Source organism: Moschus berezovskii, chromosome 21 (assembly GCF_049115385.1).
Source record: "Moschus berezovskii isolate FMDL1 chromosome 21, NW_MosBer_1.0, whole genome shotgun sequence".
NCBI lineage: Eukaryota > Metazoa > Chordata > Mammalia > Artiodactyla > Moschidae > Moschus > Moschus berezovskii.
Genome location: NC_142480.1, coordinates 55,569,049 through 55,590,796, shown reverse-complemented (window position 1 = coordinate 55,590,796; position 21,748 = coordinate 55,569,049). Strand labels below are relative to the sequence as shown.

Genomic DNA, 21,748 nt, shown 5'->3' with positions numbered 1-21,748 from the left:
CTAGTTTCAGGTGAACAGTGAAGGGACGCAGCCATACAAATACATATATCCAATTCTTCCCTAAACTCCCCTCCTATCCAGGTTGCCACATAACACTGAGTTCCCTGTGCCACAGGCTTTTGGATTGTGAGCTTCGGTGTACAGAGATCTGACTGACCTCTGACGTCAGTATCTTTCTGTTTTTCTCTCTCAAGTTGGTCATGTTCCAGAAGAAGTCTCTTCTACCCTCTCACCTAGGGAGTGAGGCATAGTAGCCCATCTCTGGAAGGAAGCTGGAACAGTGGGCGGGAAGTCTCAGTACTGGGTGTGCATAGGGTCACTCAGTCCCTCTGTTCTTTGGTTTCATCTGCTTCATGTTTAGGTGTGTGTGGAGCCATCATCCAGTTTCTTAGAGGGGAGAGGGAATTAGAGGGTCTAATCACGTCTTTAAGGTCTTTTAACAAATTTTCCTGTTTTTAGCCTCATCTCCATCTTTGCGACCCCACGGACTGTAGCCCACCAGGCTCCTCTGTCCATGGAATTCTCCAGGCAAGAATGCTGGAGTGCATAGTCATTGCTTTCTCCAGGGGATCTTCCCAGCCCAGGGATCAAACCTGGGTCTCCTGCAAAGCAGGCTGATTCTTGACCATCTGAGCCACTAGGAAGGCCCAGTCACTTCTTTATGGGCTTTAAACCAATTTTCCTGTTTTAAGCCTCATCTTCATACCCCAGTTTATGTGCACCTGGAGCCACCTTTCCCGCTGCCAGCTTACAGCTTAGCCAAGTCAGTTCCCATTCACCCATCTGCTTCTCATCTTTCCAGTTTCTCATTTTCTCTCCCATTCTGTAGGTGCCAACGAATTTGTATCCCTTTTAAAATATTTTAATATTAAAGCAGGTAGAGGTGCATGGATGCTTTAAATCCCCATCTTGATGCAGACTTGTTCTCATACTTTTTATTTTTTGGGGGTTTTATTTTATTTATTTATTTTTAATTGGAGGTTAATTACATTATTGTATTGGTTTTTGCCATACATTGACATGAATCTGACCTGGGTATACATGTGTTCCCCATCTTGAACCCCCCTCCCACCTCCCTCCCCATCCCATCCCTCTGGTTCAGCCCAGTACACCAGCCCCGAACATCCTGTATCATGCATCGAACCTGGACTGGCGATTCGTTTCACATATGATAATATACATGTTTCAATGCCATTCTCCCAAATCATCCCACCCTTGTCCTCTTCCACAGAGTCCAAAAGTCTGATCTTTACTTCTGTGTCTCTTTTGCTGTCTCGTATACAGGTTTATTGTTATCATCTTTCTAAATTCCATATATATGCGTTAGTATACTGTATTGGTGTTTTTCTTTCTGGTTTACTTCACTCTGTATAATAGGCTCCAGTTTCAGCCAACTCATTAGAACTGATTCAAATGTATTCTTTTTAACTGCTGAGTAATACTCCATTGTGTATATGTACCACAGCTTTCTTATCCATTCATCTGCAGATGGACATCTAGGTTGCTTCCATGTCCTGGCTATTATAAACAGTGCTGCAATGAACACTGGAGTACATGTGTCTCTTTCAATTCTGGTTTCCTCGGTGTGTATGCCCAGGAGTGGGATTGTTGGGTCATATGGCAGTTCTATTTCCAGTTTTTTAAGGAATCTCCACACTGTTCTCCATAGTGGCTGTCCTAGTTTGCATTCCCACCAACAGTGTAAGAGGGTTCCCTTCTCTCCACACCCTTTCCAGCATGTATTGCTTGTAGACTCATACTTTTTTAAAAGCTCCATTTCTAATTAGGACGCCCACCCCTGGAATAGTGTGTGCATCTTACTTCAAATTGTTTTTATTGGAACTTGGGACAGCTCTGTCCGACTATCATTCAGGAAGCAGAAAAGGGCGTTTTTACTCACTCTTTCTCCTCTTTTGCAAGGGTGATAAGCAGAGTTTTTAGCTTTCTGTAACATTTTTTGTAGATGACAGAACATAGTTAATTTAAGGAAGCTTGTTGGAGTAGGGTCAATGTATGTGGACAAGGGTTTTTCCTTTCTCATTATCCAGATCACAAATTCATCCACCCAATATGCCCTCAAGACCTAAAACATAGCTTGTGCTATAACTGGTACTATAAACCTTCAGAGTGTGAAGGAGAAGCACAGTTTGGCTTTTTAAAACTGCTTTTCATTTTATTTCTTAGATTTATTTTTAATTGTAGGATAATTGCTTTACAGTATTGTGTTGGATTCTGCCATAGATCAACATGAATCAGCCATAGGTGTATGTCTATCCCCTCCCTCTGTAACCTCCCTCCCACCACCGTGTGGCTTTATTACAAACTTTTTCAACATAGAAGAGTCAGAGTGTCTCTTGAGATTTTAAGAGTTTATTTAATGGTTTATTTAAAGCTTGATGAAAGCCCACTTTGTTCTCTTTATAGGGAGTCATGAAAAAGCTGATTTCCAGCACACATTGTAATTTAGCCAGTTCTTTTCCTTCTCTTGGAGGGTATAGCAGAATGAAGGGAGACGTTGGGGAGGGCTGGTGTATGTGGGACACAGGGATACTATGTTGAAGCCACGGCCTGGATTGGGCTCTCATGGGAAATGAGCCAGTATATGTGCTTTCCAAAGGGAAGACAAGCAAGTGCTTTTCGCTTGGAAATTAGCTTCTGAACTCTGGTACCGTGTTTGGAAGATTATTAGTGGTGGTGGTTTAGTCACTGAGTTGTATCTGACCTTTGTGACCCCGTGGACTGTAGTCCATCAGGCTCCTCTGTCCATGGGATTCTCCTGGCAAGAATGCTGGAGTGGGCTGCCATGTCCTTCTCCAGGGGTTTATTCTCAACCCAGGCATCCAACGCACATCTCCTGCATTGCAGGTGTATTCTTCACCACTGAGCCACCAGGGAAGTCCTTGGACGATTATTCAGTTCAGTTCAGTTCAGTCGCTCAGTCGCTCAGTCGTGTCTGACTCTTTGCGACCCCATGAATCACAGCACGCCAGGCCTCCCTGTCCATCACCAACTCCCGGAGTTCACTCAAACTCATGTCCATTGAGTCGGTGACGCCATCCAGCCATCTCATTCTCCGTCGTCCCTGTCTCCTCCCGCCCCCAATCCTTCCCAGCATCAGAATCTTTTCCAGTGAGTCAACGCTTCGCATGAGGTGGCCAAAGTATTGGAGTTTCAGCTTTAGCATCAGTCCTTGGACTCAGTTAATTGACACTGCTTTTAAACCAACTCTGGGTACTGGTAAGTCATCTGGGGTTTAGCCCTTATAAACAGACTTACATACGAATGTTTGACATCTTCCTGGTGTAGAGCTAAGGCCCTTCTGAGTTGAGCTCTGATGGGAGTCACCAGATGTAATGCATAGGAACCAGGGGCTGGAATTATGGGGCTGAAACAATGTCCTCCACACCATCTAGGCCAGCCTTCTGCCTCTAGCACATGCAGAAGTAAAAGTCTGGTTGAAATCTAACCTATGGTTTAATATTTCCCTGGGAAGCCTCATTGTAATGCCATAATGGAAGTCATCGTTCTTAAGAGTCTCTCTCAGGATTGGCAAGGGTGATGCGTAAGTCATAAGCAGGCAGTGCCTGCTTTTCTTTGTGCCCCTGTTCTAGAAAAAGGTTAGATCACCCTCACTGTGTGTGTTCTTTTTAAATAGGCGGAGTTGAGATTTACCAGTTGTATAGGCAGGAGTGGAGTTGGTGTCTTGATTTTACCTTGCTTCTTCCAGCATCTTTTCATCAGTCTTGTTGATTTTCCTGTCAATTTATAATAAATTCCCTACACATGAATGAATTCTGTTCTGTTCTGAAAGTATGTTCTTAAGTCCAACAAAGTCAGCCTAGGTACCCAATGAACACAATCGCTATATAGGACTGTACTGTAATAAGCTTATAATACTGTTCACACAAATAATACATAAAAAACAAACAAAAAATAAAGAAAATAGTTTTATTCTTACAATTGCTGTTGTTCAGTCTCTAAGTTGTGTCCAGCTCTTTGCAGTGCCCTGGACTGCAGCACACCAGGCTTCTCTGTCCTCCACTATCTCCTGGAATTTGCTCAAATTCATGTCTACTGAGTCAGTGATGCTAACCACTCTATCCTCAGCTGTCCACTTCTCCTTTTGCCATCAACCTTTCCCAGCATCAGGGTCTTTTCCAATGAGTTGGCTCTTCACATCAGGTGGCCAAAGTATTGGAGCTTCAGCTTCAGCATCAGTCCTCCCAATGAATACTCAGGATTGATTTCCTTTATGGTTGACTGGTTTGATATTGCAGTCCAAGGGATTCTCAAGAGTCTTCTCCAGCTCCACAGTTCAAAAGCATCAGTTCTTTGGCACTCAGTCTTCTTTATGGTCCCACTTTCCAGTCCATACATGACCACGGGAAAAATCAAAGCTTTGACTATATGAACCTTTGTGGGCAAAGTGGTGTCTTTGCTTTTTAATATGCTGTCTAGGTTTGTCATAGCTTTCCTTCCAAGGAGCAAGTGTCTTTTAATTTTATGGCTGAAATCACCATCCACGGTGACTTTGGAGCTCAAGAAAACAAAATCTGTCCCTGCTTCCCCCTTTTCCCCTTCTATTTGCCATGAAGTGATGAGATTGGATGCTGGGATCTTAGTTTTTTGGATGTTGAGTTTTAAACCAGCTTTTTCACTCTCTTCTTTCACTTTCATAAAGAGGCTTTTTAGTTCCTCTTCCCTTTCAGCCATTAGAGTGGTGTCATCTGCATATCTGAAGTTGTTATTTCTACTGGCAAGTTAGTACAATACCTTGGAAAGTACAGGAGTACAGCCCAACAGCTGGCACTCAGGGGCTGGCATCGAGTGAACAGGCCAGAAGAGTTGGTGATGGAGGAGGGAGAGGAGGTGGGAGGTGGTAGAGATGAGGGTTGTCAGCGATAGGAGACGGAGGGCAAGCTGTGATTTCACTCACACACACCTGGCACTGATGGAACGCACATTCACATCTTTGCAAGATTGAGACGTGAAGGTTTGTATGTAGGGGACTTAGGGTGTTACCTTAAATAGCTTTGAAAAGCCACCACTTTGTAGAATGGGCTTCTCTTCTGTCCTCTACCCTCATCTCTAGACATGATTCAGGGGAGACACTCCTGTTAGTTTTTCTGCTTTCCTTTTTAACTGAGAAAGCAAATTGTGAAGCACCCCACTATTTACAAAACTGCATTAATTCCTGCATTCATCTCTTCCTCTTGTAAGCGGGGTGGGGGCTTGGATTTAAGAGTGTATGTACTTCATGTCCATGGGCAGGGTAAGAATAATGCCTCTGTTCAGGATGGGAAATTGGAGATAAACTCATTTTAGTGGTATCCTGACTGATGACATCATTAGGTGCTGAGACCCTGCTCCTCATCATCAAGAATGGTCTTTTTTTTGTCTAGGGCAGAAGAAAAATTTTAGGCACCTGCTAGCCCAGCTGAATAATTTATGGAGCTGCCACTTCTTTCCCCCTCAACTCCTCTCCTCTATCTAGTTTGACTCCCCTTAGAAGGTGGCAGGAGAAGGCAATGGCACCCCACTCCAGTACTCTTGCCTGAAAAATCCCATGGGTGGAGAAGCCTGGTAGGCTGCAGTCCATGGACTCGCTAAGAGTCGGACACGACTCAGCGACTTCACTTTCACTTTTCACTTTCATGCATTGGAGAAGGAAATGGCAACCCAGTCCAGTGTTCTTGCCTACAGAATCCCAGGGACGGGGGAGCCTGGTAGGCTGCCGTCTATCTATGAGGCCACTCAGAGTTGGACACGACTGAAGCGACTTAGCAGCAGCAGCAGCAGCAGAAGGTGGCAGGAGACTTCTATTATCTCTGAAAAAGATCAGGAGATAGCCAAGTTGCACCTGAATGGCCTATGCAGTTGACAGCAATCTTGGGTAACTCTCGTATTTCCTGAAAGACTGTGCTGGAGACTCAGAGATTTTCAGAGGTCATCACAGACCTTCTGAAGAGGTGCCTTAGATGTTGAAGTGGGGGCTTGTGGGGACTCCCCTATGTACCAGCTTGGAAGTTAACAATATCAAGTTGAAAATGAGCAAACCTCAGACAACCAGGGATCAGCTGAAATTTAGAGAGGTGGGGTTCAGGTTGGGGGGGCACATGTATACCTATGGCTGATTCATGTTGATGTATGGCTAAAACCATCACAGAATTATAAAATAATTATCCTTCAATTAAAATAAATAAATTAATTCTTAAAAAAAAGGAAACTGGTAGAGGAGATGTGGACATCCAGCATCAGGACCATCTGAGGCAGAATATCATTGGAGAGAGGGAGACAAAGCTGCATGGAAATGCTATGAAATAAGACATGTAAACTGGCTCCTGAAGCAGGAGAAATTTATTCCTGGATAGTTTCTGAAGATGCACTGCAGGAGAATAATATAGGTTATGAAAGTTTGTGTCCTAAACATGATATGAGACAGGAGAATGTTGTAGAAGGAATGTGGGGTCAGAAATGAGATCAGTTCTCACTTGTTGGTTGTATGTCCCTGGACAAATTGCCTAACAAACCTGAGCTCCACTTCTTCATGTGGGAAATGTAGAAGAGCTATCTCTATCTTTCTATCTGTATCTATCTCCACTAACAGAGTACTTGGGGAAAGGTGGACATTTGATGTGTTTGTTGTGGGAAACTAACATTCATCCCTATTTCCTTATACAGTCTCTGCTGTATTTGTGGGGTTGGATTCTGAGAACTACATTTCCCAGCATCCCTCATCAGCAGGATTCTGATTTAGACTCAGAATGGGAGGCATTCAGTGTGATTCAGAAGCAGAAAATAGAAAGCAGAAGTCATTATTGCACGTGCAAATTTTTGGACAATCACATGAACTTCAGAAGACAGTAGACATGAGCTTTTGCCAGGGTCTTCTCAGACCGCCCCCTAAAGATGATGTATTTTGTGGCGATGAGCAGTATAGATCACCCATGGCCATTTTAGGGGTCTCCGTACTTTTTTATTTCCTGAAAGTTAGTTTTGGTTTTCCCTGACTTTATCATCTCTGTTTGTCCAATAGTATTGCAAACCTCTAACTCCCTGCATTAAATCTTTTCCTGCTCAAAGTACCTAGAGAGGTTTCTGTTTTCCTGGCTGAATCTTACAAACATATCTGAGTTTGAAAAATACGGAAAGATTGGTCAGAATGAATGATCTTGTGTTTTCCTAATAAAAAGAGGAACATTTGAAAATCTGAAAGATAGATGCTTAGGAAATCTTGGCTCAGATTTAACCAGGACAACTTGAGAAAGAGAGGATGGGAAGTCAGGCATCTGGGTAAGAAGTGAAATTTTTAATTATTTCTCTGTCACTGCCACTGGACAGGGAATTCTTGGCAGCAGAATGATCTCAAGCAGAATGAATTGAACAAAGAAAAATGTAATCTGAGTGGCAAAATAATCTTCCTAATACTGATGTACATGAGACTGTAGGTGGAGAAGGGGAGGTTGAAATAAAGAGATTTACTCCATAATAGACAGAGATGCACCCATGTAGCCTGTGGTGGGAGGAAGAAACCTATAATTGCAATGAAATGATATCTCTTTAACGTTTTCCTGGGCAAACCTCCTGGCCCTCTTTAAATAAATGTCATCTGCACCCAACTCAAATAGCCCTTTCAGAGTTGGCTAAATGATAAGATTTGTCTTTCTATTATCTGAAGAAGAGCATGAGCCTTTCCTCCCAGGCAGACCACAAGGCACTTCGTGGAGGGGATCTAAGGCTGTAACTTGGTGTAACAGAAAGCCTATAATTTTGATGCATTCAGCAGTGAACGTGCGGTTGTCAGTCTTCTCCTTGTGCGAATTCACTTCACCCTCTTCTTCCATGCAGTTTTTCAGTAAAGACAAAGGCTTATTTTTAATTGAAGCATAGTTGATTTACAATGCTGTATTAATTACTGCTGTACAGCAAAGTGATTCAGTTATACATTTTTAATATTCTTTTCCATTATGGTTTATCATAGGATACTGAATATAGTTCTCTGTGCTATACAGTAGGATCTTTTTGTTTATCCATTCTCTGTATAAAAGTTGCATCTGCTAACCCCAGCCTCCCACACCATCATCCCCTCAACCACCTCCCTCTTGGCAACCACCAGTCTGTTCTCTCTGTCCACGATTCTGTTTCTGTTTCATAGGTAGGTTCATTGGTGTCATAGTTTAGATTCCACATATAATTAAACCATATGGTATTTGTCTTTTTCTGACTTACCTCACTTAGTATGATGATCTCTAGTTGCCTCCATGTTGCTGCACGTGGCATTATTTCATTCTTTTTTATGGCTGAGTAATATTCTATTGTATGTGTGTACCACCTCTTCTTTATCCACTCATCTGTCAGTGGACATTTCAGCTATTTCCATGTCTGGGTTGTTGCAAATAGTACTGTTGTGAGCATAGCGTTGCATGTATCTTTTTTGAATTATAGTTTTGGCTGGATTTACGCCCAGGAGTGGGATTAGTGGATCATATGGTGATTCTATTTTCAGTGTTCTGAGGAATCTCCATACTGTTTTCCACAGTGGCTGCACCAACCTACATTTCCACCAACAGTGTAGGAGGGTTCCCTAAGACAAAACCTTATTTTAAACTGTGAGTCTGTTATCTTATTTTCCACACACACACAAAAATCAATTAAGATAAAGAAGCAAATATGAAAAGAGACTTCAACAAGTAACAGGAGTGTGTCTCTTTCATGATTTGTTCATGGCTCCTCACACCAGACTGGGGTTGAGAGAACAGTTTCAATATTTTGAATTGTCCGGGTGGCTCCTTCGATCTGAGCTTCCAGTTTCCTCTGCAGCTTGAGTGCAGTTTCCTCCAATGCTCACATCTGATTGGTTGAGAGTAGAGTACCTAAGGGTGAGGTCCAGGAAATTCCCATCTTTACGCACCTAACCCACCCAATGCTTCCCTGGTGGCTCAGCTGGTAAAGAATCTGCCTGCAATGCGGGAGACCTGGGCTTGATCCCTGGGTTAGGAAGATCCCTTGGAGAAGGGAAAGGCTACCGACTCCAGTATTCTGGCCTAGAGAATTCCATGGACTATACAGTCCTTGGGGTCACAATGATTCAGACACGACTGAGCAACTTTCACTTTAAGCCACCCAAGGGGAAGTTTCTTTGGAGAGAGTCAGAGATGAGCCAGGGCGCTCAGTCATTCTGGGGTCCACTCAGTGTACCGGGTCAGAGGGAAGAGGGCCATAACGAATGGACACGGACTAGGGAGGATGAGGCTAGTCAGGGCCACAGGGAGTGGGAAACGGAGATGCTGTAGCTGCAGACTGGGCACAGCGATGCCAGTGGCTCCGGATGTGAGGGGGGCAGACTCAGAGCTCATCCTGGACATAGTTGGAGGAGCCTGTGGTTGCTGGGTTGGGCATCTTTCATGTATAATTTTGAATTGCCATGCCAGAATGTATTAAGGTGTCTGGCTACTTCTCACTCCAACTTTTTCTACCATTGGGTCCATGTGGTCAGATAATCTATTGCTTTGGAGGACACACATATATCAGGATAAGTAATGAACATGTTGATAATACTTGAACATGTTGATGATAATTTCTTAAGAAACTATTCAGGGTGTTTGTAAAGACTTAAGTTTGTCCTTATATATACATGGACATATTCTTCCTGTTACCTGGATAGAATTAAAAGTGTTAAGTGAATCAGGAGAGCAGATCCCCTACAGCAGGGACTGGGAGAAGAGATTAGGAGGAAGGTGCCACAGTGCCTGGCCACAGTGAGGAGGTCCAAGAGCCCAGCTGCCTGTTGCTTGGAGAGAGCAGAGGGTGCAGCCAGGAACACACTCAGCAGTCCTCCCTTCCCCCTCCTACCTCCCCAGCCCACTCCAGTTGCTGTGGTTAGAGGGTCTTCTGCAAGGCAAAGAACGGAGTCCTGCCCACCCCGTCCCCCAGCTCAGGGCAAGATCTGTCACTACTTGTGTCTTTAGCGCCTCCTTTCTATCCACTTGACTCCCACTGGTGAGCAGCAAAGGACTGCAATCCTCCCCAGGAAAGACCAGGAGAGGATGGGGCTTCAGTGGCTTCTGTAGTTGACTGCCACTCTGGGAAATGCTGTAGCATTTCCTCAAGGACTGGATGGGTAACAGGTTTTACAGTGAGAACAGCTGCAAACCAACCAAGGAAACCGTGCCTAGAAGTGGAACACTGAGGTCTCGGTAGCCATACCTCCGAGGAAGGCACCATGGGAAGAGGCTGAGGGCATGAAGGGTGGGCTTGGATTGCAAGAAACAAGCTGACTCTGTGGACCTCAGGTGCCGACAGAGAGGGAAGCTGCCTGTCCTTCCTCTGCCTGACTCGGCAGAGACCATTACCCACACACAAATCACGGATCTCATGGATCCAGGTGGTCTCTCCAGGGACAGCATCTGGATCTAGAGGGGTGGCTGGACCAATGATAGCACAGCTGATGCCTTTGGTGGCTTTTGTGAACTGGCAGAAATTGGCAACAATATGGCAGGCAATGGCTTGAGCCATCCCCTGTCTTTTGCTGTCACCAAGGAGGGTGAAAACTTCCTAGAGTGGGTAGTCTTAGAGTCTGTCCATCTCTCAAAAACTCACTCATTAAAGGCCCAGCTCATCCACCATCTCCTCTGTGAAACCTGCTTTAAATCCCCCCAGCTTGAATACATGGTTCCCTTTCATCTCATCTGCCGTTGCCTGGGCTTCCCAGGTGGCGCTCGTGGTAAAGGACCTGCCTGCCAATGCAGGAGACAGAAGAGACGTGAGTTCGATCCCTGGGTCGGGAAGATCCCCTGTAGGGCACGGCAACCCACTCCAGTGTTCTTGCCTGGGAAACCCCACGGACAGAGGAGCCTGGTGGGCTACAGTCCACGGGGTCGCCAAGAGTCAGACACGACTGAAGCAACTTAGCAGGCAGGCAGGCCATTGGTTGTGCATAATTGTTCCATTAGACTTGAGTCTCCAGGGGTGGGTGTTGGATCTCCCACAGTGCCCAGAACAGGGCTAACTCCTTGCTGGCGCTCAGTGTGTCCCTGAAGTTGAATGAATGACTGAAAGCAGACGTCCTTGGGCACACTGGGAGCCTCCTCCTTACCCGTTCCTGTTCGCTCCATCTGGTGAGTGGCCCACTGTTGGGGGTTGGGTACTGTGCATGTGGACTACACCCAACAGCTCCCCCAGGACTGGATGGTCACCAGTCTTCGTGTATATGAGAGGGGAGGGGCGAGAGTGTGTGTGTGTGTAAAGGAAAGGTGAGCTGCCTTCAAAGGTACGTGGACTCAGTCCCTGGGGCTTCTTTCCAAGTTCTGCTTCCCCTCAGTAGCAGAGGTTGGCACAGAGAACAGACAAGTTGAGGACGAAGAGGCAGATACGAGTGGACTGGAGAACTAGCAGCTGCAGGTTTATGCTGGCCATCTACCCAGGGGGCCAGAGGGACCAAGTGTCCCCAGGAGAATTCAGAGCTACTCTGTGCCTCCTCAGAGGGCCAGCAAAGCAGCCACTTTGTAGTCTGCTGCCAGCACCCCAAGAAGAGACATTAACCATAACCCTGGGGTGGCCACTTCCGGTTCCCAGGGCGCAGAAACTGCTATGGAAAACAAGTGCCCACGCACATTTTAGAAGGGCATGCAGGCAGTAAACAGGGAGCAAATACGTCAGGGTTTCCCAACCCTGGCTGTGCACTAGAAGCTTTGTGTTTTTTAAAATACTAGCCCTACATTCGTTTCTAGAGATACTGATTAAAGCTGTCCCCACTGTGGCCTTGGCAAGGGGATCTTTTAAGAGTTTTCTCCAGGATTGCATGCGTCGTGCTAAGTTGTTTCAGTTGTGTCTGACTCTTTGCGACACTATGGACTGTGCCTGGCAATGTCCCCTGTCCGTGGGAGTCTCCAGGCAAGAATACTGGAGTGGAGAACTGCCATTTCCTCCTCTGGGGGATCTTCCCGACCCAGGGATAGAAGCCCATCTCTTTTGTCTCCTGCATTGACAGGCAGGTTCTTTACCACTAGCGCCACCTGGGAAGCCCTTCCCAGGCTTGAGAATTACAAAATAAATGAGATGATTCAGATGGTTTATAAGGACCACCTAGTACTCTTGCCTGGAAAATCCCATGCACGGAGGAGCCTGGTAGGCTGCAGTCCAGGGGTCGCTAGGAGTCAGACACGACTGAGCGACTTCACTTTCACTTTTCACTTTCACACATTGGAGAAGGAAATGGCAACCCATTCCAGTGTTCTTGCCTGGAGAATCCCAGGGACGGGGGAGCCTGGTGGGCTGCCGTCCATGGGGTCACACAGAGTCGGACACGACAGAAGCAACGCAGCAGCAGCAGCAGGACAATGTGTATGTAATAGAGAGTGATGAACTCAGAGACCAGGGATGGACACTCTGGGAGGTTACATTCAATTTGAGACTTGAAAGATGAGGTAGAGGCGTCCTGCAGGGATCTAGAGAAGAAGTTTTTCAGGCAGAGGACACAGAATGTGCAAAGGTCCTGAGGCTGGAATGAGTGTGGCGTGGCAAGTTCTAGGAGAAGGAAAAAAGCCTGTGTGGCTGGAATGTAGTGAGCCAGAGGGGAAAGGAGCATTCAAGACTATGTGAACAATGAAAAGATGCTTTGAGTTTTCTTCCCAGGGTGAAGGGAAACCACTTACAGGTTTAAGCAGGGCAACTGAGTGAGCAGAATTCTGAAACTAGGAGCTGTATGCATTTCACTTGCTCCCACCTACCCCCACCGGACTTCTCTCTTTGCCCCATCTTTTATCTGCATTTTCACAATTACTCCTGGAAGGAGCTAGTTAGATGTAGTTAGATGTCTTCTCCATTTTACAGCTGAGAAGGCACCAGTGTAAGTGGCTCATCCATGTCCCCGGGCTCTTGAACTGGATCCTCTGGTACTCATCCCAGAGCTCTCGCCCAGAGATACTCCTGAGCATGAGAAGCTGCCACAGTCGCTACACTGAGTTACATGTGCTCCAACCTTGGCCATCAGGACGAGAAAGCACAATCTTGGCTTTCCTTGAGGGAAGCAGATCGCCCCCAAATGGTCTTCTCTGCAACAGACAGCTTCCTTTCAAAAGGTGCTGAGTCAGCCATCCTGTCTCAAAGGCCACCCAGCAGCTCCAGTGTGACCGCCTCGGTCTAGAAAATGACGGTGCTTTGAACTAAATGAAGAGGTGTTTTGCAGCATCAGTCTCACCCTTAGTCACCCGGAATCTGCACTCCTCACGGGCTGGGCCTGCCCTGCCTGGTCTACGTGGGTCGCTGTCTCCTCAGAGCCTGGCTGCCAGCTCCTCATAGTCTATTACTTCCCCAAGGACTGGCTGCGGATAGCTGGTGCGGGATCAGTTTTAGAGAAGCATGTTTAATATTTAATGCTGGACTCATCTTCATGGATAGAGTATTTGGAATTTTCTTGACACACTTCTTGGAACCCCTTGGGAAGCCCATTTCCCACCCCAGGTTCCAGGGGGGATGTGGGATGGATAGCTGCGGAAGTGGCAAGGAAGACCGAGAAAGGCCGCCAAGGGCCTTCAGTGTCCTTGCTGGGTGGTTCTGTCGAATTTTGGCTACAGATCTGGATGATCTGAGGTTGGTGAGCTCGATGCACTGTGTGGAAACTGGCCCCACCACCTAAGGATGGAAATAAGACTCCTACCCTCATCATGAGGCCCAAGGGCAATGAAAACATTGCTTCTCTACGGTAACCATGGAAACCTCCCATTGCTGTGGATGCCCTGCCCCCCCCCCCACCAGACTAGCTCCTTGTTCAACGGCATTGAGGGCCCCTCTGACACCTTGCTCCATTGCTCCAGGCCAAGCCTCGGGTTCCCCAAAAGAGCTGTAACTTGGCTCTCCAGGTTCACCCTGATTTTGGTGGGTACCAAGGGAAAGACCCCAGAGAGGAGAGAACAAAAGATGGGGATGAAGATGGGAGGAGATGACAACACCCAGCAGTGCTGATGAGAGCAAGGCAGGCGGGACAGGCCGTCAGTGTCACCGGGGATGCGATGAGGGCATTCAGGAGGCAGCGTGTGCGTCTGGAGCCCCATCTGACTGGCATCATTCACTCCCCTTCCTGTTCTGTTCATTCTGGAAGGGGAGCCTTAATTAGGCATGAAGAGATTTATCAAACAGCAGCCCCCCCGGAGCTGGTAGTCTCTTTTGCCATCTGGACGGACAGTTTCTACCCTGTGACAACAGCAGCGAGAATGATTCATGAGGTCCCACAGCTCCACCCCCTGGGCCTGGTAAAACCTGAAGGGCTCTTATCCTCTCCAAAACAGAGCGAGATTTTGCCTGTGCTGATGGGCACACAGGCGGCAGTTCACACTGAGGTTTGCCTGACTCTCTGATGCCCAGACTCATGAGAGCCAGGACTGTGCCTCGGGTCGGTTTTCAGTTTACAGTGACTCAGCTGCACTGATTAACAGAAAAAGCCCTATAGAGGGAACCAGAAGACCTGGATGTAAATTCTTTCGGTGACCTATGTGGCTTCACATGGTTTTTGCCTCAGTCTTATGACCTACACAGTGGGAATAATGATTTCTGTATCTTCTCAACTCACTGATTCTTTGGAGGTTTCTGTGGCATCATATGAGGCAAAATGATTTTCTTAATTCTACAGCTGTTGATAGGCATTCAGGATTTAATCCAACAAACATTTATTGAGCAACTGCTGTGTGCTGTGCACCACCCCCGGTGCCGTGATGGACACAGATGAATAAAACACAGTCCCTGCCCTTGGCGAGCGTACAATCTAAGAACCGCCATGAGACAAGTGCACAGTAACTATAATACAAGGCAGAATATGGTAAGTGCCGTGAGAAAGGTACAAATAAAGTGCTACGGTGGTTCAGTGGATGGAGAGAGCCCAGCGGTCGGTCGATCAGGGGAGCTTCATGAAAGATGTGGTTTCTGCATGGGCCTTGAAGGAACCAGAAGACAGTATTCCAGGGAATGGGATCGGCAAGACCAAGGCGCAGAGCCAGGAAGACTGGGCACCTCTCTGAGGAGCGATGACTATTCCAGATGGACCAGTGAGGGTGTAAAGGAGGGATGGGGCCTTAGCGGATGGCCTGGAACACCAGCACAGAGACTTGCACATTGTTTTAAAAGCCTGTGAATGGCTGGAGATTAAACAGATAAACCTCTATGAATGTTTAGGACAGACTGGAGAACATGCAAGCAGGCCCGGACGAACCCGGCAAGAGGAGACCGATGTTGAAATTGCAGAGCAACTAGAAGGCAAGGATGGTGCAAGAGCAACAAGGGGATGCATGGCGAAGAAACCAAGATGACTTCAGGGTTTCAGAACCGGGTGGAGAGACTGTGGAAGAAGAGGAGGCAGGAGTGACAGAGTGGGCTTCAGAGATGCTGAGTTTCTGCTGCCACCAGAGCAGATGGGATGAATGACCGGTGAGCAGTGTACAGTCGAGCCTGGAGCTCGAGGGAGGGGCTGAGCTGCAGGAAGTGGAGGATGACTTCACAGGAAGGTGGCGGTGCTAACAGAGCATGCAGGGCTGTGATGAAAGGGGCCCGAGGAGAGGACGCCACACTGGGGAAGGTCTTAGTGTGGGCCAGGGAGGAGAGAGGGATACAACAGTCAGGTCTACCAGGGCTACTCTCCAGATAAAGGTGAGGGTGTCAATAAATAAGTCATAAATACATAAATAAATAAATACATAAATAAACAATGAAGGGGCAATGGGAAACGGGAGGAAAATCATGAGAATGTGGCCTTCTGGGCACCTTGGGGACAGGGAACGTCCAGGAGTTGTGTGGAACTGAGCAATGCAGAGAGCTTGGTGATGAGAAGGGGCTTTTGACTGAGGTCTCTGGTCCCAGGAGCGTGGAGGCCAAGAGGGGGTTGAAAGGAAAGGTGGCATCAGCACCAGAGAGCCCTCCCGGGCCTGGGGATGAAGGCATGAGGCCATGGGGGTCAGGACGGGTGGGTGCGTGCCTGTTGGTGGAGAGAGAGCACGGAGTGGGCACAGTGGCTAAGGACCAGTGAAGGGATGGATGTTCCCTCAGAAATGGGAGGAAGACAGTGAAAGGGAGGAAAGAGGTCAAGAGATCTGGAGGAGACACTGCATTTCAGATGGCTCCATCTCTGCAGCCAAGGAGGAGGCTGCGAGTGGGGCTCATTGGGGGGCTTGAGGAGGATGCAGAAGGGCAGAGTGAGGATGAGGGGACTGGGGATGACTGAGGGTCATGGGGAGGTTGGCTGACTGCACCTGCTCCTGGAGGCCCGTGGCCACTGTCGTTACTAGGCAGCGGATCAGGGTACTGGGTACAGGTACAGATTGGGACTCCTTGGGGCTGCCCCAGGCTAGCCGGGCTGGGTCAGACGCTACAGTGGACTCTCAGGCAAACTGAGCTCTAAGCAGGAGGAGAAGACGGCTGCCTCCTGATCGTGGTGCTCAGATGGAGAAGGGTGGCTGCAGAGGGGAAGCCAAGGCCTTGCAGCTCCTGCCATCACAGCCGAAGTGTTTTGGCAGAACGAGGCCTGCAGGTTGGGAGTGGTGACCTGTGGACTGTCCTGGGTCCCCAGCATTCTCTAGAGAGAGCCCAGAGGCAGATGGTCCCTGCCCCTTCAACTCTATTAGTTTCAGTTTAAGGAACCACGACCAAGAAGAGACAGAAAGAAAGCCATGTTTTAAAAAGAGCTCTGGCCCCTTGACTCCCGCAGGGAGGGGCACTGACGGGTACATGGACGCAGGGCTGACTCCGGACCTGACATGAGGCTCCTCTCTGCACTCGCCACTGGAACCTCCTGGAACCCAAGGCCTTGGCTAATCCCCTGAGCCTGGAAATTCTGCCTGTTCCCCAGGATGCTGGAGGCTTCAACAAGGAAACGTCTTCCAGGGCCTCTGAGATCCTCAGGGTGAAAGGCCCCGGAGAAGTGTAAAACACAAGACGTTAATTTCTACTTCTTGTGAGAAGTCCAAACCACGCTGTTCCCACAGAGGCTGCGAGGGCTGTTGCTTTTTAAAATACTCACTTTACAATGCCAATCCCACAGCTCAGACTTCAAGTGTCAACAAGAAGAACAACAAGGGAGGAAACAGAGACGCAGATGTGGTTCAGAGCTGGAGCGTCCGCGCGTGGGGTTAAGAGGTTCCGAGCATCCTTCCACCGCCCCCACTGGCTTCCCATCAGGCATTAATTTCCGGCAAATGTCCTGCTCTGAATCATCATTGATTATGTCTGGCCTCCTAGGCTTGGAAGCAGATCTTGATCCCTTTTCTTAGCTCCCTTCACCTTCAAGACAATGTTGTTGTTGTTTTTAAACTTATCTTTCAAATAGATTTTAAAACACTTATTTATCAGGCAAGAGAATGATTCTAACAAATCAAGCTGGCTAACGCTCATCTACACGTGACCTGTGATTCTAGCCCCGCGTTATCCGCATGGAGCCCAGCTTTCCCCAGGGAGATTATATCCAGTATTTGGATACTGCATTTGGATACTTGGGTATTAAAAAAAAAGTCTGAACTCTTCATCTTCACAGGGTTTGTGCCAAATTCTAAAATCACTGCCTCTGTGAAAACAGAGAGGTGGGAATGGACGTTGAAACCTCTCCCGGAGAGTTGAAAACCTCAGTGTTGGAGCTCAGTGCTGGCTAGTGTGACCATCAGGATAAGAAAGCGACAAGAAAGTGACGTTGACACAGCAGTCTAGCTGCAGAAGCCCCGCAGCATGCACAATGCAGAAAGCAAACACAGTGGCTGCCGAGACGCTTACCATTCTTCCCAGCCTCACATCCTGGGGCTCCTGAGGCAACCAGAAAGGCGATTTTAAAACGATGACATTTATCTTTGCCGTGCCCTTTCAAGCTTTTGCGGCGGCTTCCCTGGTGGCCGAAGGGAACAGGACTGTCCCTCTGGGGACATTCTAACAGGGCAACGAAGGAGGCTAACCCTGAGGATGAAAGCTAGGCTCCCTTCGTCCATGACGGACTCAAGTTGCTTTAAAGAATCACCACCACACTTGGGACACTCTTTTGCCTTATTCTGGGCCAGAACAACTTCTTACCATGAGAGTTGTAATTTTTCAAAAACACACTTAGGGACACCCTAGCAATTGGGTGTCATCTGCCTGTTCCGTGCCAGGTTCCTGGGGGTTCTTGCAAAGCTGGGCTATGACCTGTCCACCGTGTCTTCTCCAGCCTTCTCCCCAGATCTGTGGAGGCCAGCCTGGGACAGGCGGGTCAACCATGGTTCATCCCGTGGGCAGTTCAACTCTAAGTTCATGAGACCAAGCGCTCAGCTCTGACTTGGCCTCTGCTCTTCGGTGACCATGTGTTCCTTTGCTGGGCTGAACATTCCAACCTCCCTCTTCTCTAAGAACAGCACCATGTTAGACATGGGTCCAGTTGTCCCCTCTGGGTCTTGGCTCACCCAGAATCCACATTTCTCAGAGGCTCGGGGCAGCTGTCCACAGGTGGCTCTCCTATCACCCATGAGCCCAAAGACCTCTCCAATCCAGGAGGCAGCATGCCATCCCAAGTCATAGGACTGGCTTCTTTTCATGTCGAGTCCTTCCGCCCCCAAAGATGCACCGAGTCTCAATCTGGTCCAGGTGGGTTCTCCACACCTTCTTCTTGTGGCTTATCTGCCTAATGCTAGATGAACACCACACAGTTATAAATACTCAGGTCAATATATATATGCAGGAATAGATATATATATTCTGGTCACTGTTTTACACTTGAACAAAGAAAACCACTAGCCTGCTGGTTCTAGAGTTTGTGCTGCCCCGACTCCCATCTGCCTGTGGTGTAGCTGGCAGGAAATGTGAGCCACTGAGTCCCACCGGCGCCCACCTTACGTGGCCCCATCACACTGGCCGACAGTCAGTTTCAAAGCCCCCTGCTCGTGGAGGCTCTTCAGTGCCTTGAACTCCAGGGGCATGGTGTGGGGGCTGGCCTGGGAGGTGTAGCCGTACTTGAGGCTGTCGTAATAGTGGTACTTGACAGGATTCTGGTTCTGATCTAGCGGAAAGGGCCAGAAGCCGTAGAGGTAGATCTGGTTGCAGAAACGTGTGGCCAGGGTGTACATCAAGAGGCCCGTGGTGGGTCTTTTGATGTGAACTTTGTTAGTCAGCCAGTATCTGGAGAAAACAAGTGGAAAAAAAAGAAACACACAAAAAATTAACATGAGTTTATAAATTATCCTTTCCAGGAAGGGGGAGCCTTTGATCTTGCTCCACAGACTGCCTCTTGCCACTCCAGAAACTGTAGATACCAATCGAGTGGCTGATTCCAAGGTCCTTTCACAGAGGACTGACAGCCACCATTTAAATTAATTTATTTTAATTGGAGGATAATTACAATATTGTGGTGGTTTTTGCCATACATCAACATGAATCGGCCACAGGTATACATGTGTTCCCCCATTCTGAAAACCCTCTCCCCTCCCTCCCATCCCATCCTTCTGGGTTTGGGTGCCCTGCTTCACGCATTGAACTTGCACTGGTCCTCTGTTTTACATATGGTAACATACATGTTTCAGTGCTTTTCTCTCAAATCATCCCACCTTCTCCTCCCAGAGTCCAAAGTCTGCTCTTTACAGCTGTGTCTTCTTTGCTGCCCTGCATGTAGGATTGTTGGTACTATCTTTCTAAATGCCGTGTATGTGTGTTAATATACAGTATTTGTCTTTCTCTTTTTGATTTACTGCACTCTGTATAATAGGCTCCAGGTTCATCCACCTCATTAGAACTGACTCAGATGCATTCTTCTTTATAGCTGAGTAATATTCCATTGTGTATATGTACCACAACTTCCTTATCCATCCATCTCCCGATGGATATCTAGGTTCCTTCCATGTCCTAGCTATTGTAAATAGTGACAGCCATCATTTATCAAGTACTGGAACTGCCCTTAGGCACTGGGCTTTCATATATGTGATTGGATGTAAAGAACACAAGCCTGTGAATACATGCAGATACAGACACGAGGTTCAGAATGGAAGTGGCTTGCCCAAGGTCACCGAGGTAGAAAACAAAGGACCTTGCCTCGAGCTCAATGCATAACAGTGCATGTGTTCTCAGTCGTGTCTGACTCTTTGCGAGCCCATGGACTGTAGCCTGCCAGGTTCCTCTGTCTGTGGGATTTTCCCCCAAGAATCCTGGAGTGGGCTGCCGTTTCCTACTCCAAGGGATCTTCCCGATCCAGGGACTGAACTTGGGTGTCTTGTGTCTCCTTTATTGGCAGCCAGATTCTTTACCACTGAGCCATCAGGGAAGCCCAGGCCTGTTGAAATCTAAAGCAGGGGCTGGCAAACCTTTTCTGTAAAGGGCCAGGTGGCAGCCACATTCCTGGCATCTGATGTCATAGCACTAAAAGCAGCCACAGAGAACACACACAGGTGTGGCCAATCTTGGTGCTCTGGCCAGCTCTGATAAGGGGTCACCTCTTGCGTGATGCCACCGCCTAGCGCCATGCCTGGTTTTGGCAGGGGTTGACCTCTTTGCCTCCTAAGCATCATATTTCCTTCTCATCCCTGCCCACAGGCCCCTCGACCCTCTGATGTGGGCTGCTCATCTCTGAACACACGTGGCTTCCCTGGAGGGCTGGAGGTTGGCGGATGGAGCAGCAAACAGTGGCCTGCCCTATGCAGCTGGGACCCGCAAAGGAGTCTGCCAGGAGTGTTAGAGAAGACAAAGGTGGGGTGGGGAAGAGTGCTTGTTGTCGTCTAGTTGCTGTCATGCCTGACCCTTTGCAATTCCATGGACTGTAGCCCACCAGGCTCCTCTGTCCATGGGATTTTTCAGGCAAGAATACTGGGGTGGGTTGCCATTTCCTTCTCCAGTAGAATCTTCCTGACCCAGGGATCGAACCCACGTCTCCTGTATGGGGAAGAGTGGAGCCTTAGGCAAAGGGCTTCCTGTGAGTGAAGCACTGAGCTTCCTCCATACATAGAGGGCCTCAGTTTACCTGCACAAGAAAACAGTAAGGAAGAAACCATCTCCATTTCACCGACTAAGCGAGAAAGGTTGAAAGGGGGTTTCAGTGACACTTCTGCCAACAGCCACCTGTGTGCCCTCGAGCAAGTCGCTTCTCCCTGCTGAACCCACTTTTCACGTTTATACAATGGTGGGGCACAGACCAAGGGGTCACCAAGACAGCCTCCAGGGCTTCCCACGTGGCACAGACCAAGGGGTCACCAAGATAGCATCCAGGGGCTTCCCAGGCAGCTCAGTGGTAAAGAACCCACCTGCCAATACAGGAGACGCAGGTTCGATCCCTGGGTTGGGAAGATGCCCTGGAGGAGGGAATGGCAACCCACTCCAGTATTCTTGCCTGGAGAATCCCATGGACGGAGGACCCTGGCAGGCTACAGTCCATGGGGTCACACACAGTCAGACATGGCTGAGTAACCAAACAACAACAACAAAGACAGCCTGCAAGTTCCATACAATCCAAAAGTGGGAATATAGCCACTCTTGTTGTCATCACTTTTGTTTCCCATCATGGTTTTTCTCCTGCTTGGACTTAGAATGAGAGTGTGGTCCAACCTCTTTATCTCTAGTAAAACCTTCCACTTACGCTATGCTGACCCCCTTTATTTTTTTTTGATTTAAAAAAAATTTTGGCCCCATTGCACGGCATGCCAGATCTTCCTTGATCAGGTATCAAACCTGTGCCTCCTGCACTGGAAGTGTGGAGTCCTGTTACTGGATGGTCAGGGATGTCCTGAAGCCCTGTAAGTATAATCTGCAGGCTCAATGGCACTGAGCTGAG

The 21,748-nt window shown here is 48.0% G+C and overlaps 1 protein-coding gene across 2 annotated transcripts in view; it reads right to left on the bottom strand.

Annotated features, from left to right (window-relative positions):
• Positions 1-14,640: 14,640 nt before the first annotated feature.
• The window catches only part of ST8SIA2 (ST8 alpha-N-acetyl-neuraminide alpha-2,8-sialyltransferase 2), a 74,593-nt gene continuing 67,485 nt past the window's right edge, over positions 14,641-21,748 (bottom strand). Inside the window, exons 6-7 of one of the 2 annotated variants that reach the window (XR_008684798.2) lie at positions 17,746-19,113; positions 14,641-15,128 (exon numbers count right to left, since the gene is read on the bottom strand). Coding sequence is in view for 1 of the 2 variants with exons in the window: in XM_055417739.2 (XP_055273714.1) it covers positions 18,828-19,113 (286 nt within the window). In the remaining variant the exon portion in view is untranslated. Of the gene's footprint in view, positions 19,114-21,748 lie in introns of both variants that reach the window. The other variant, XM_055417739.2, reaches the window with a different exon arrangement.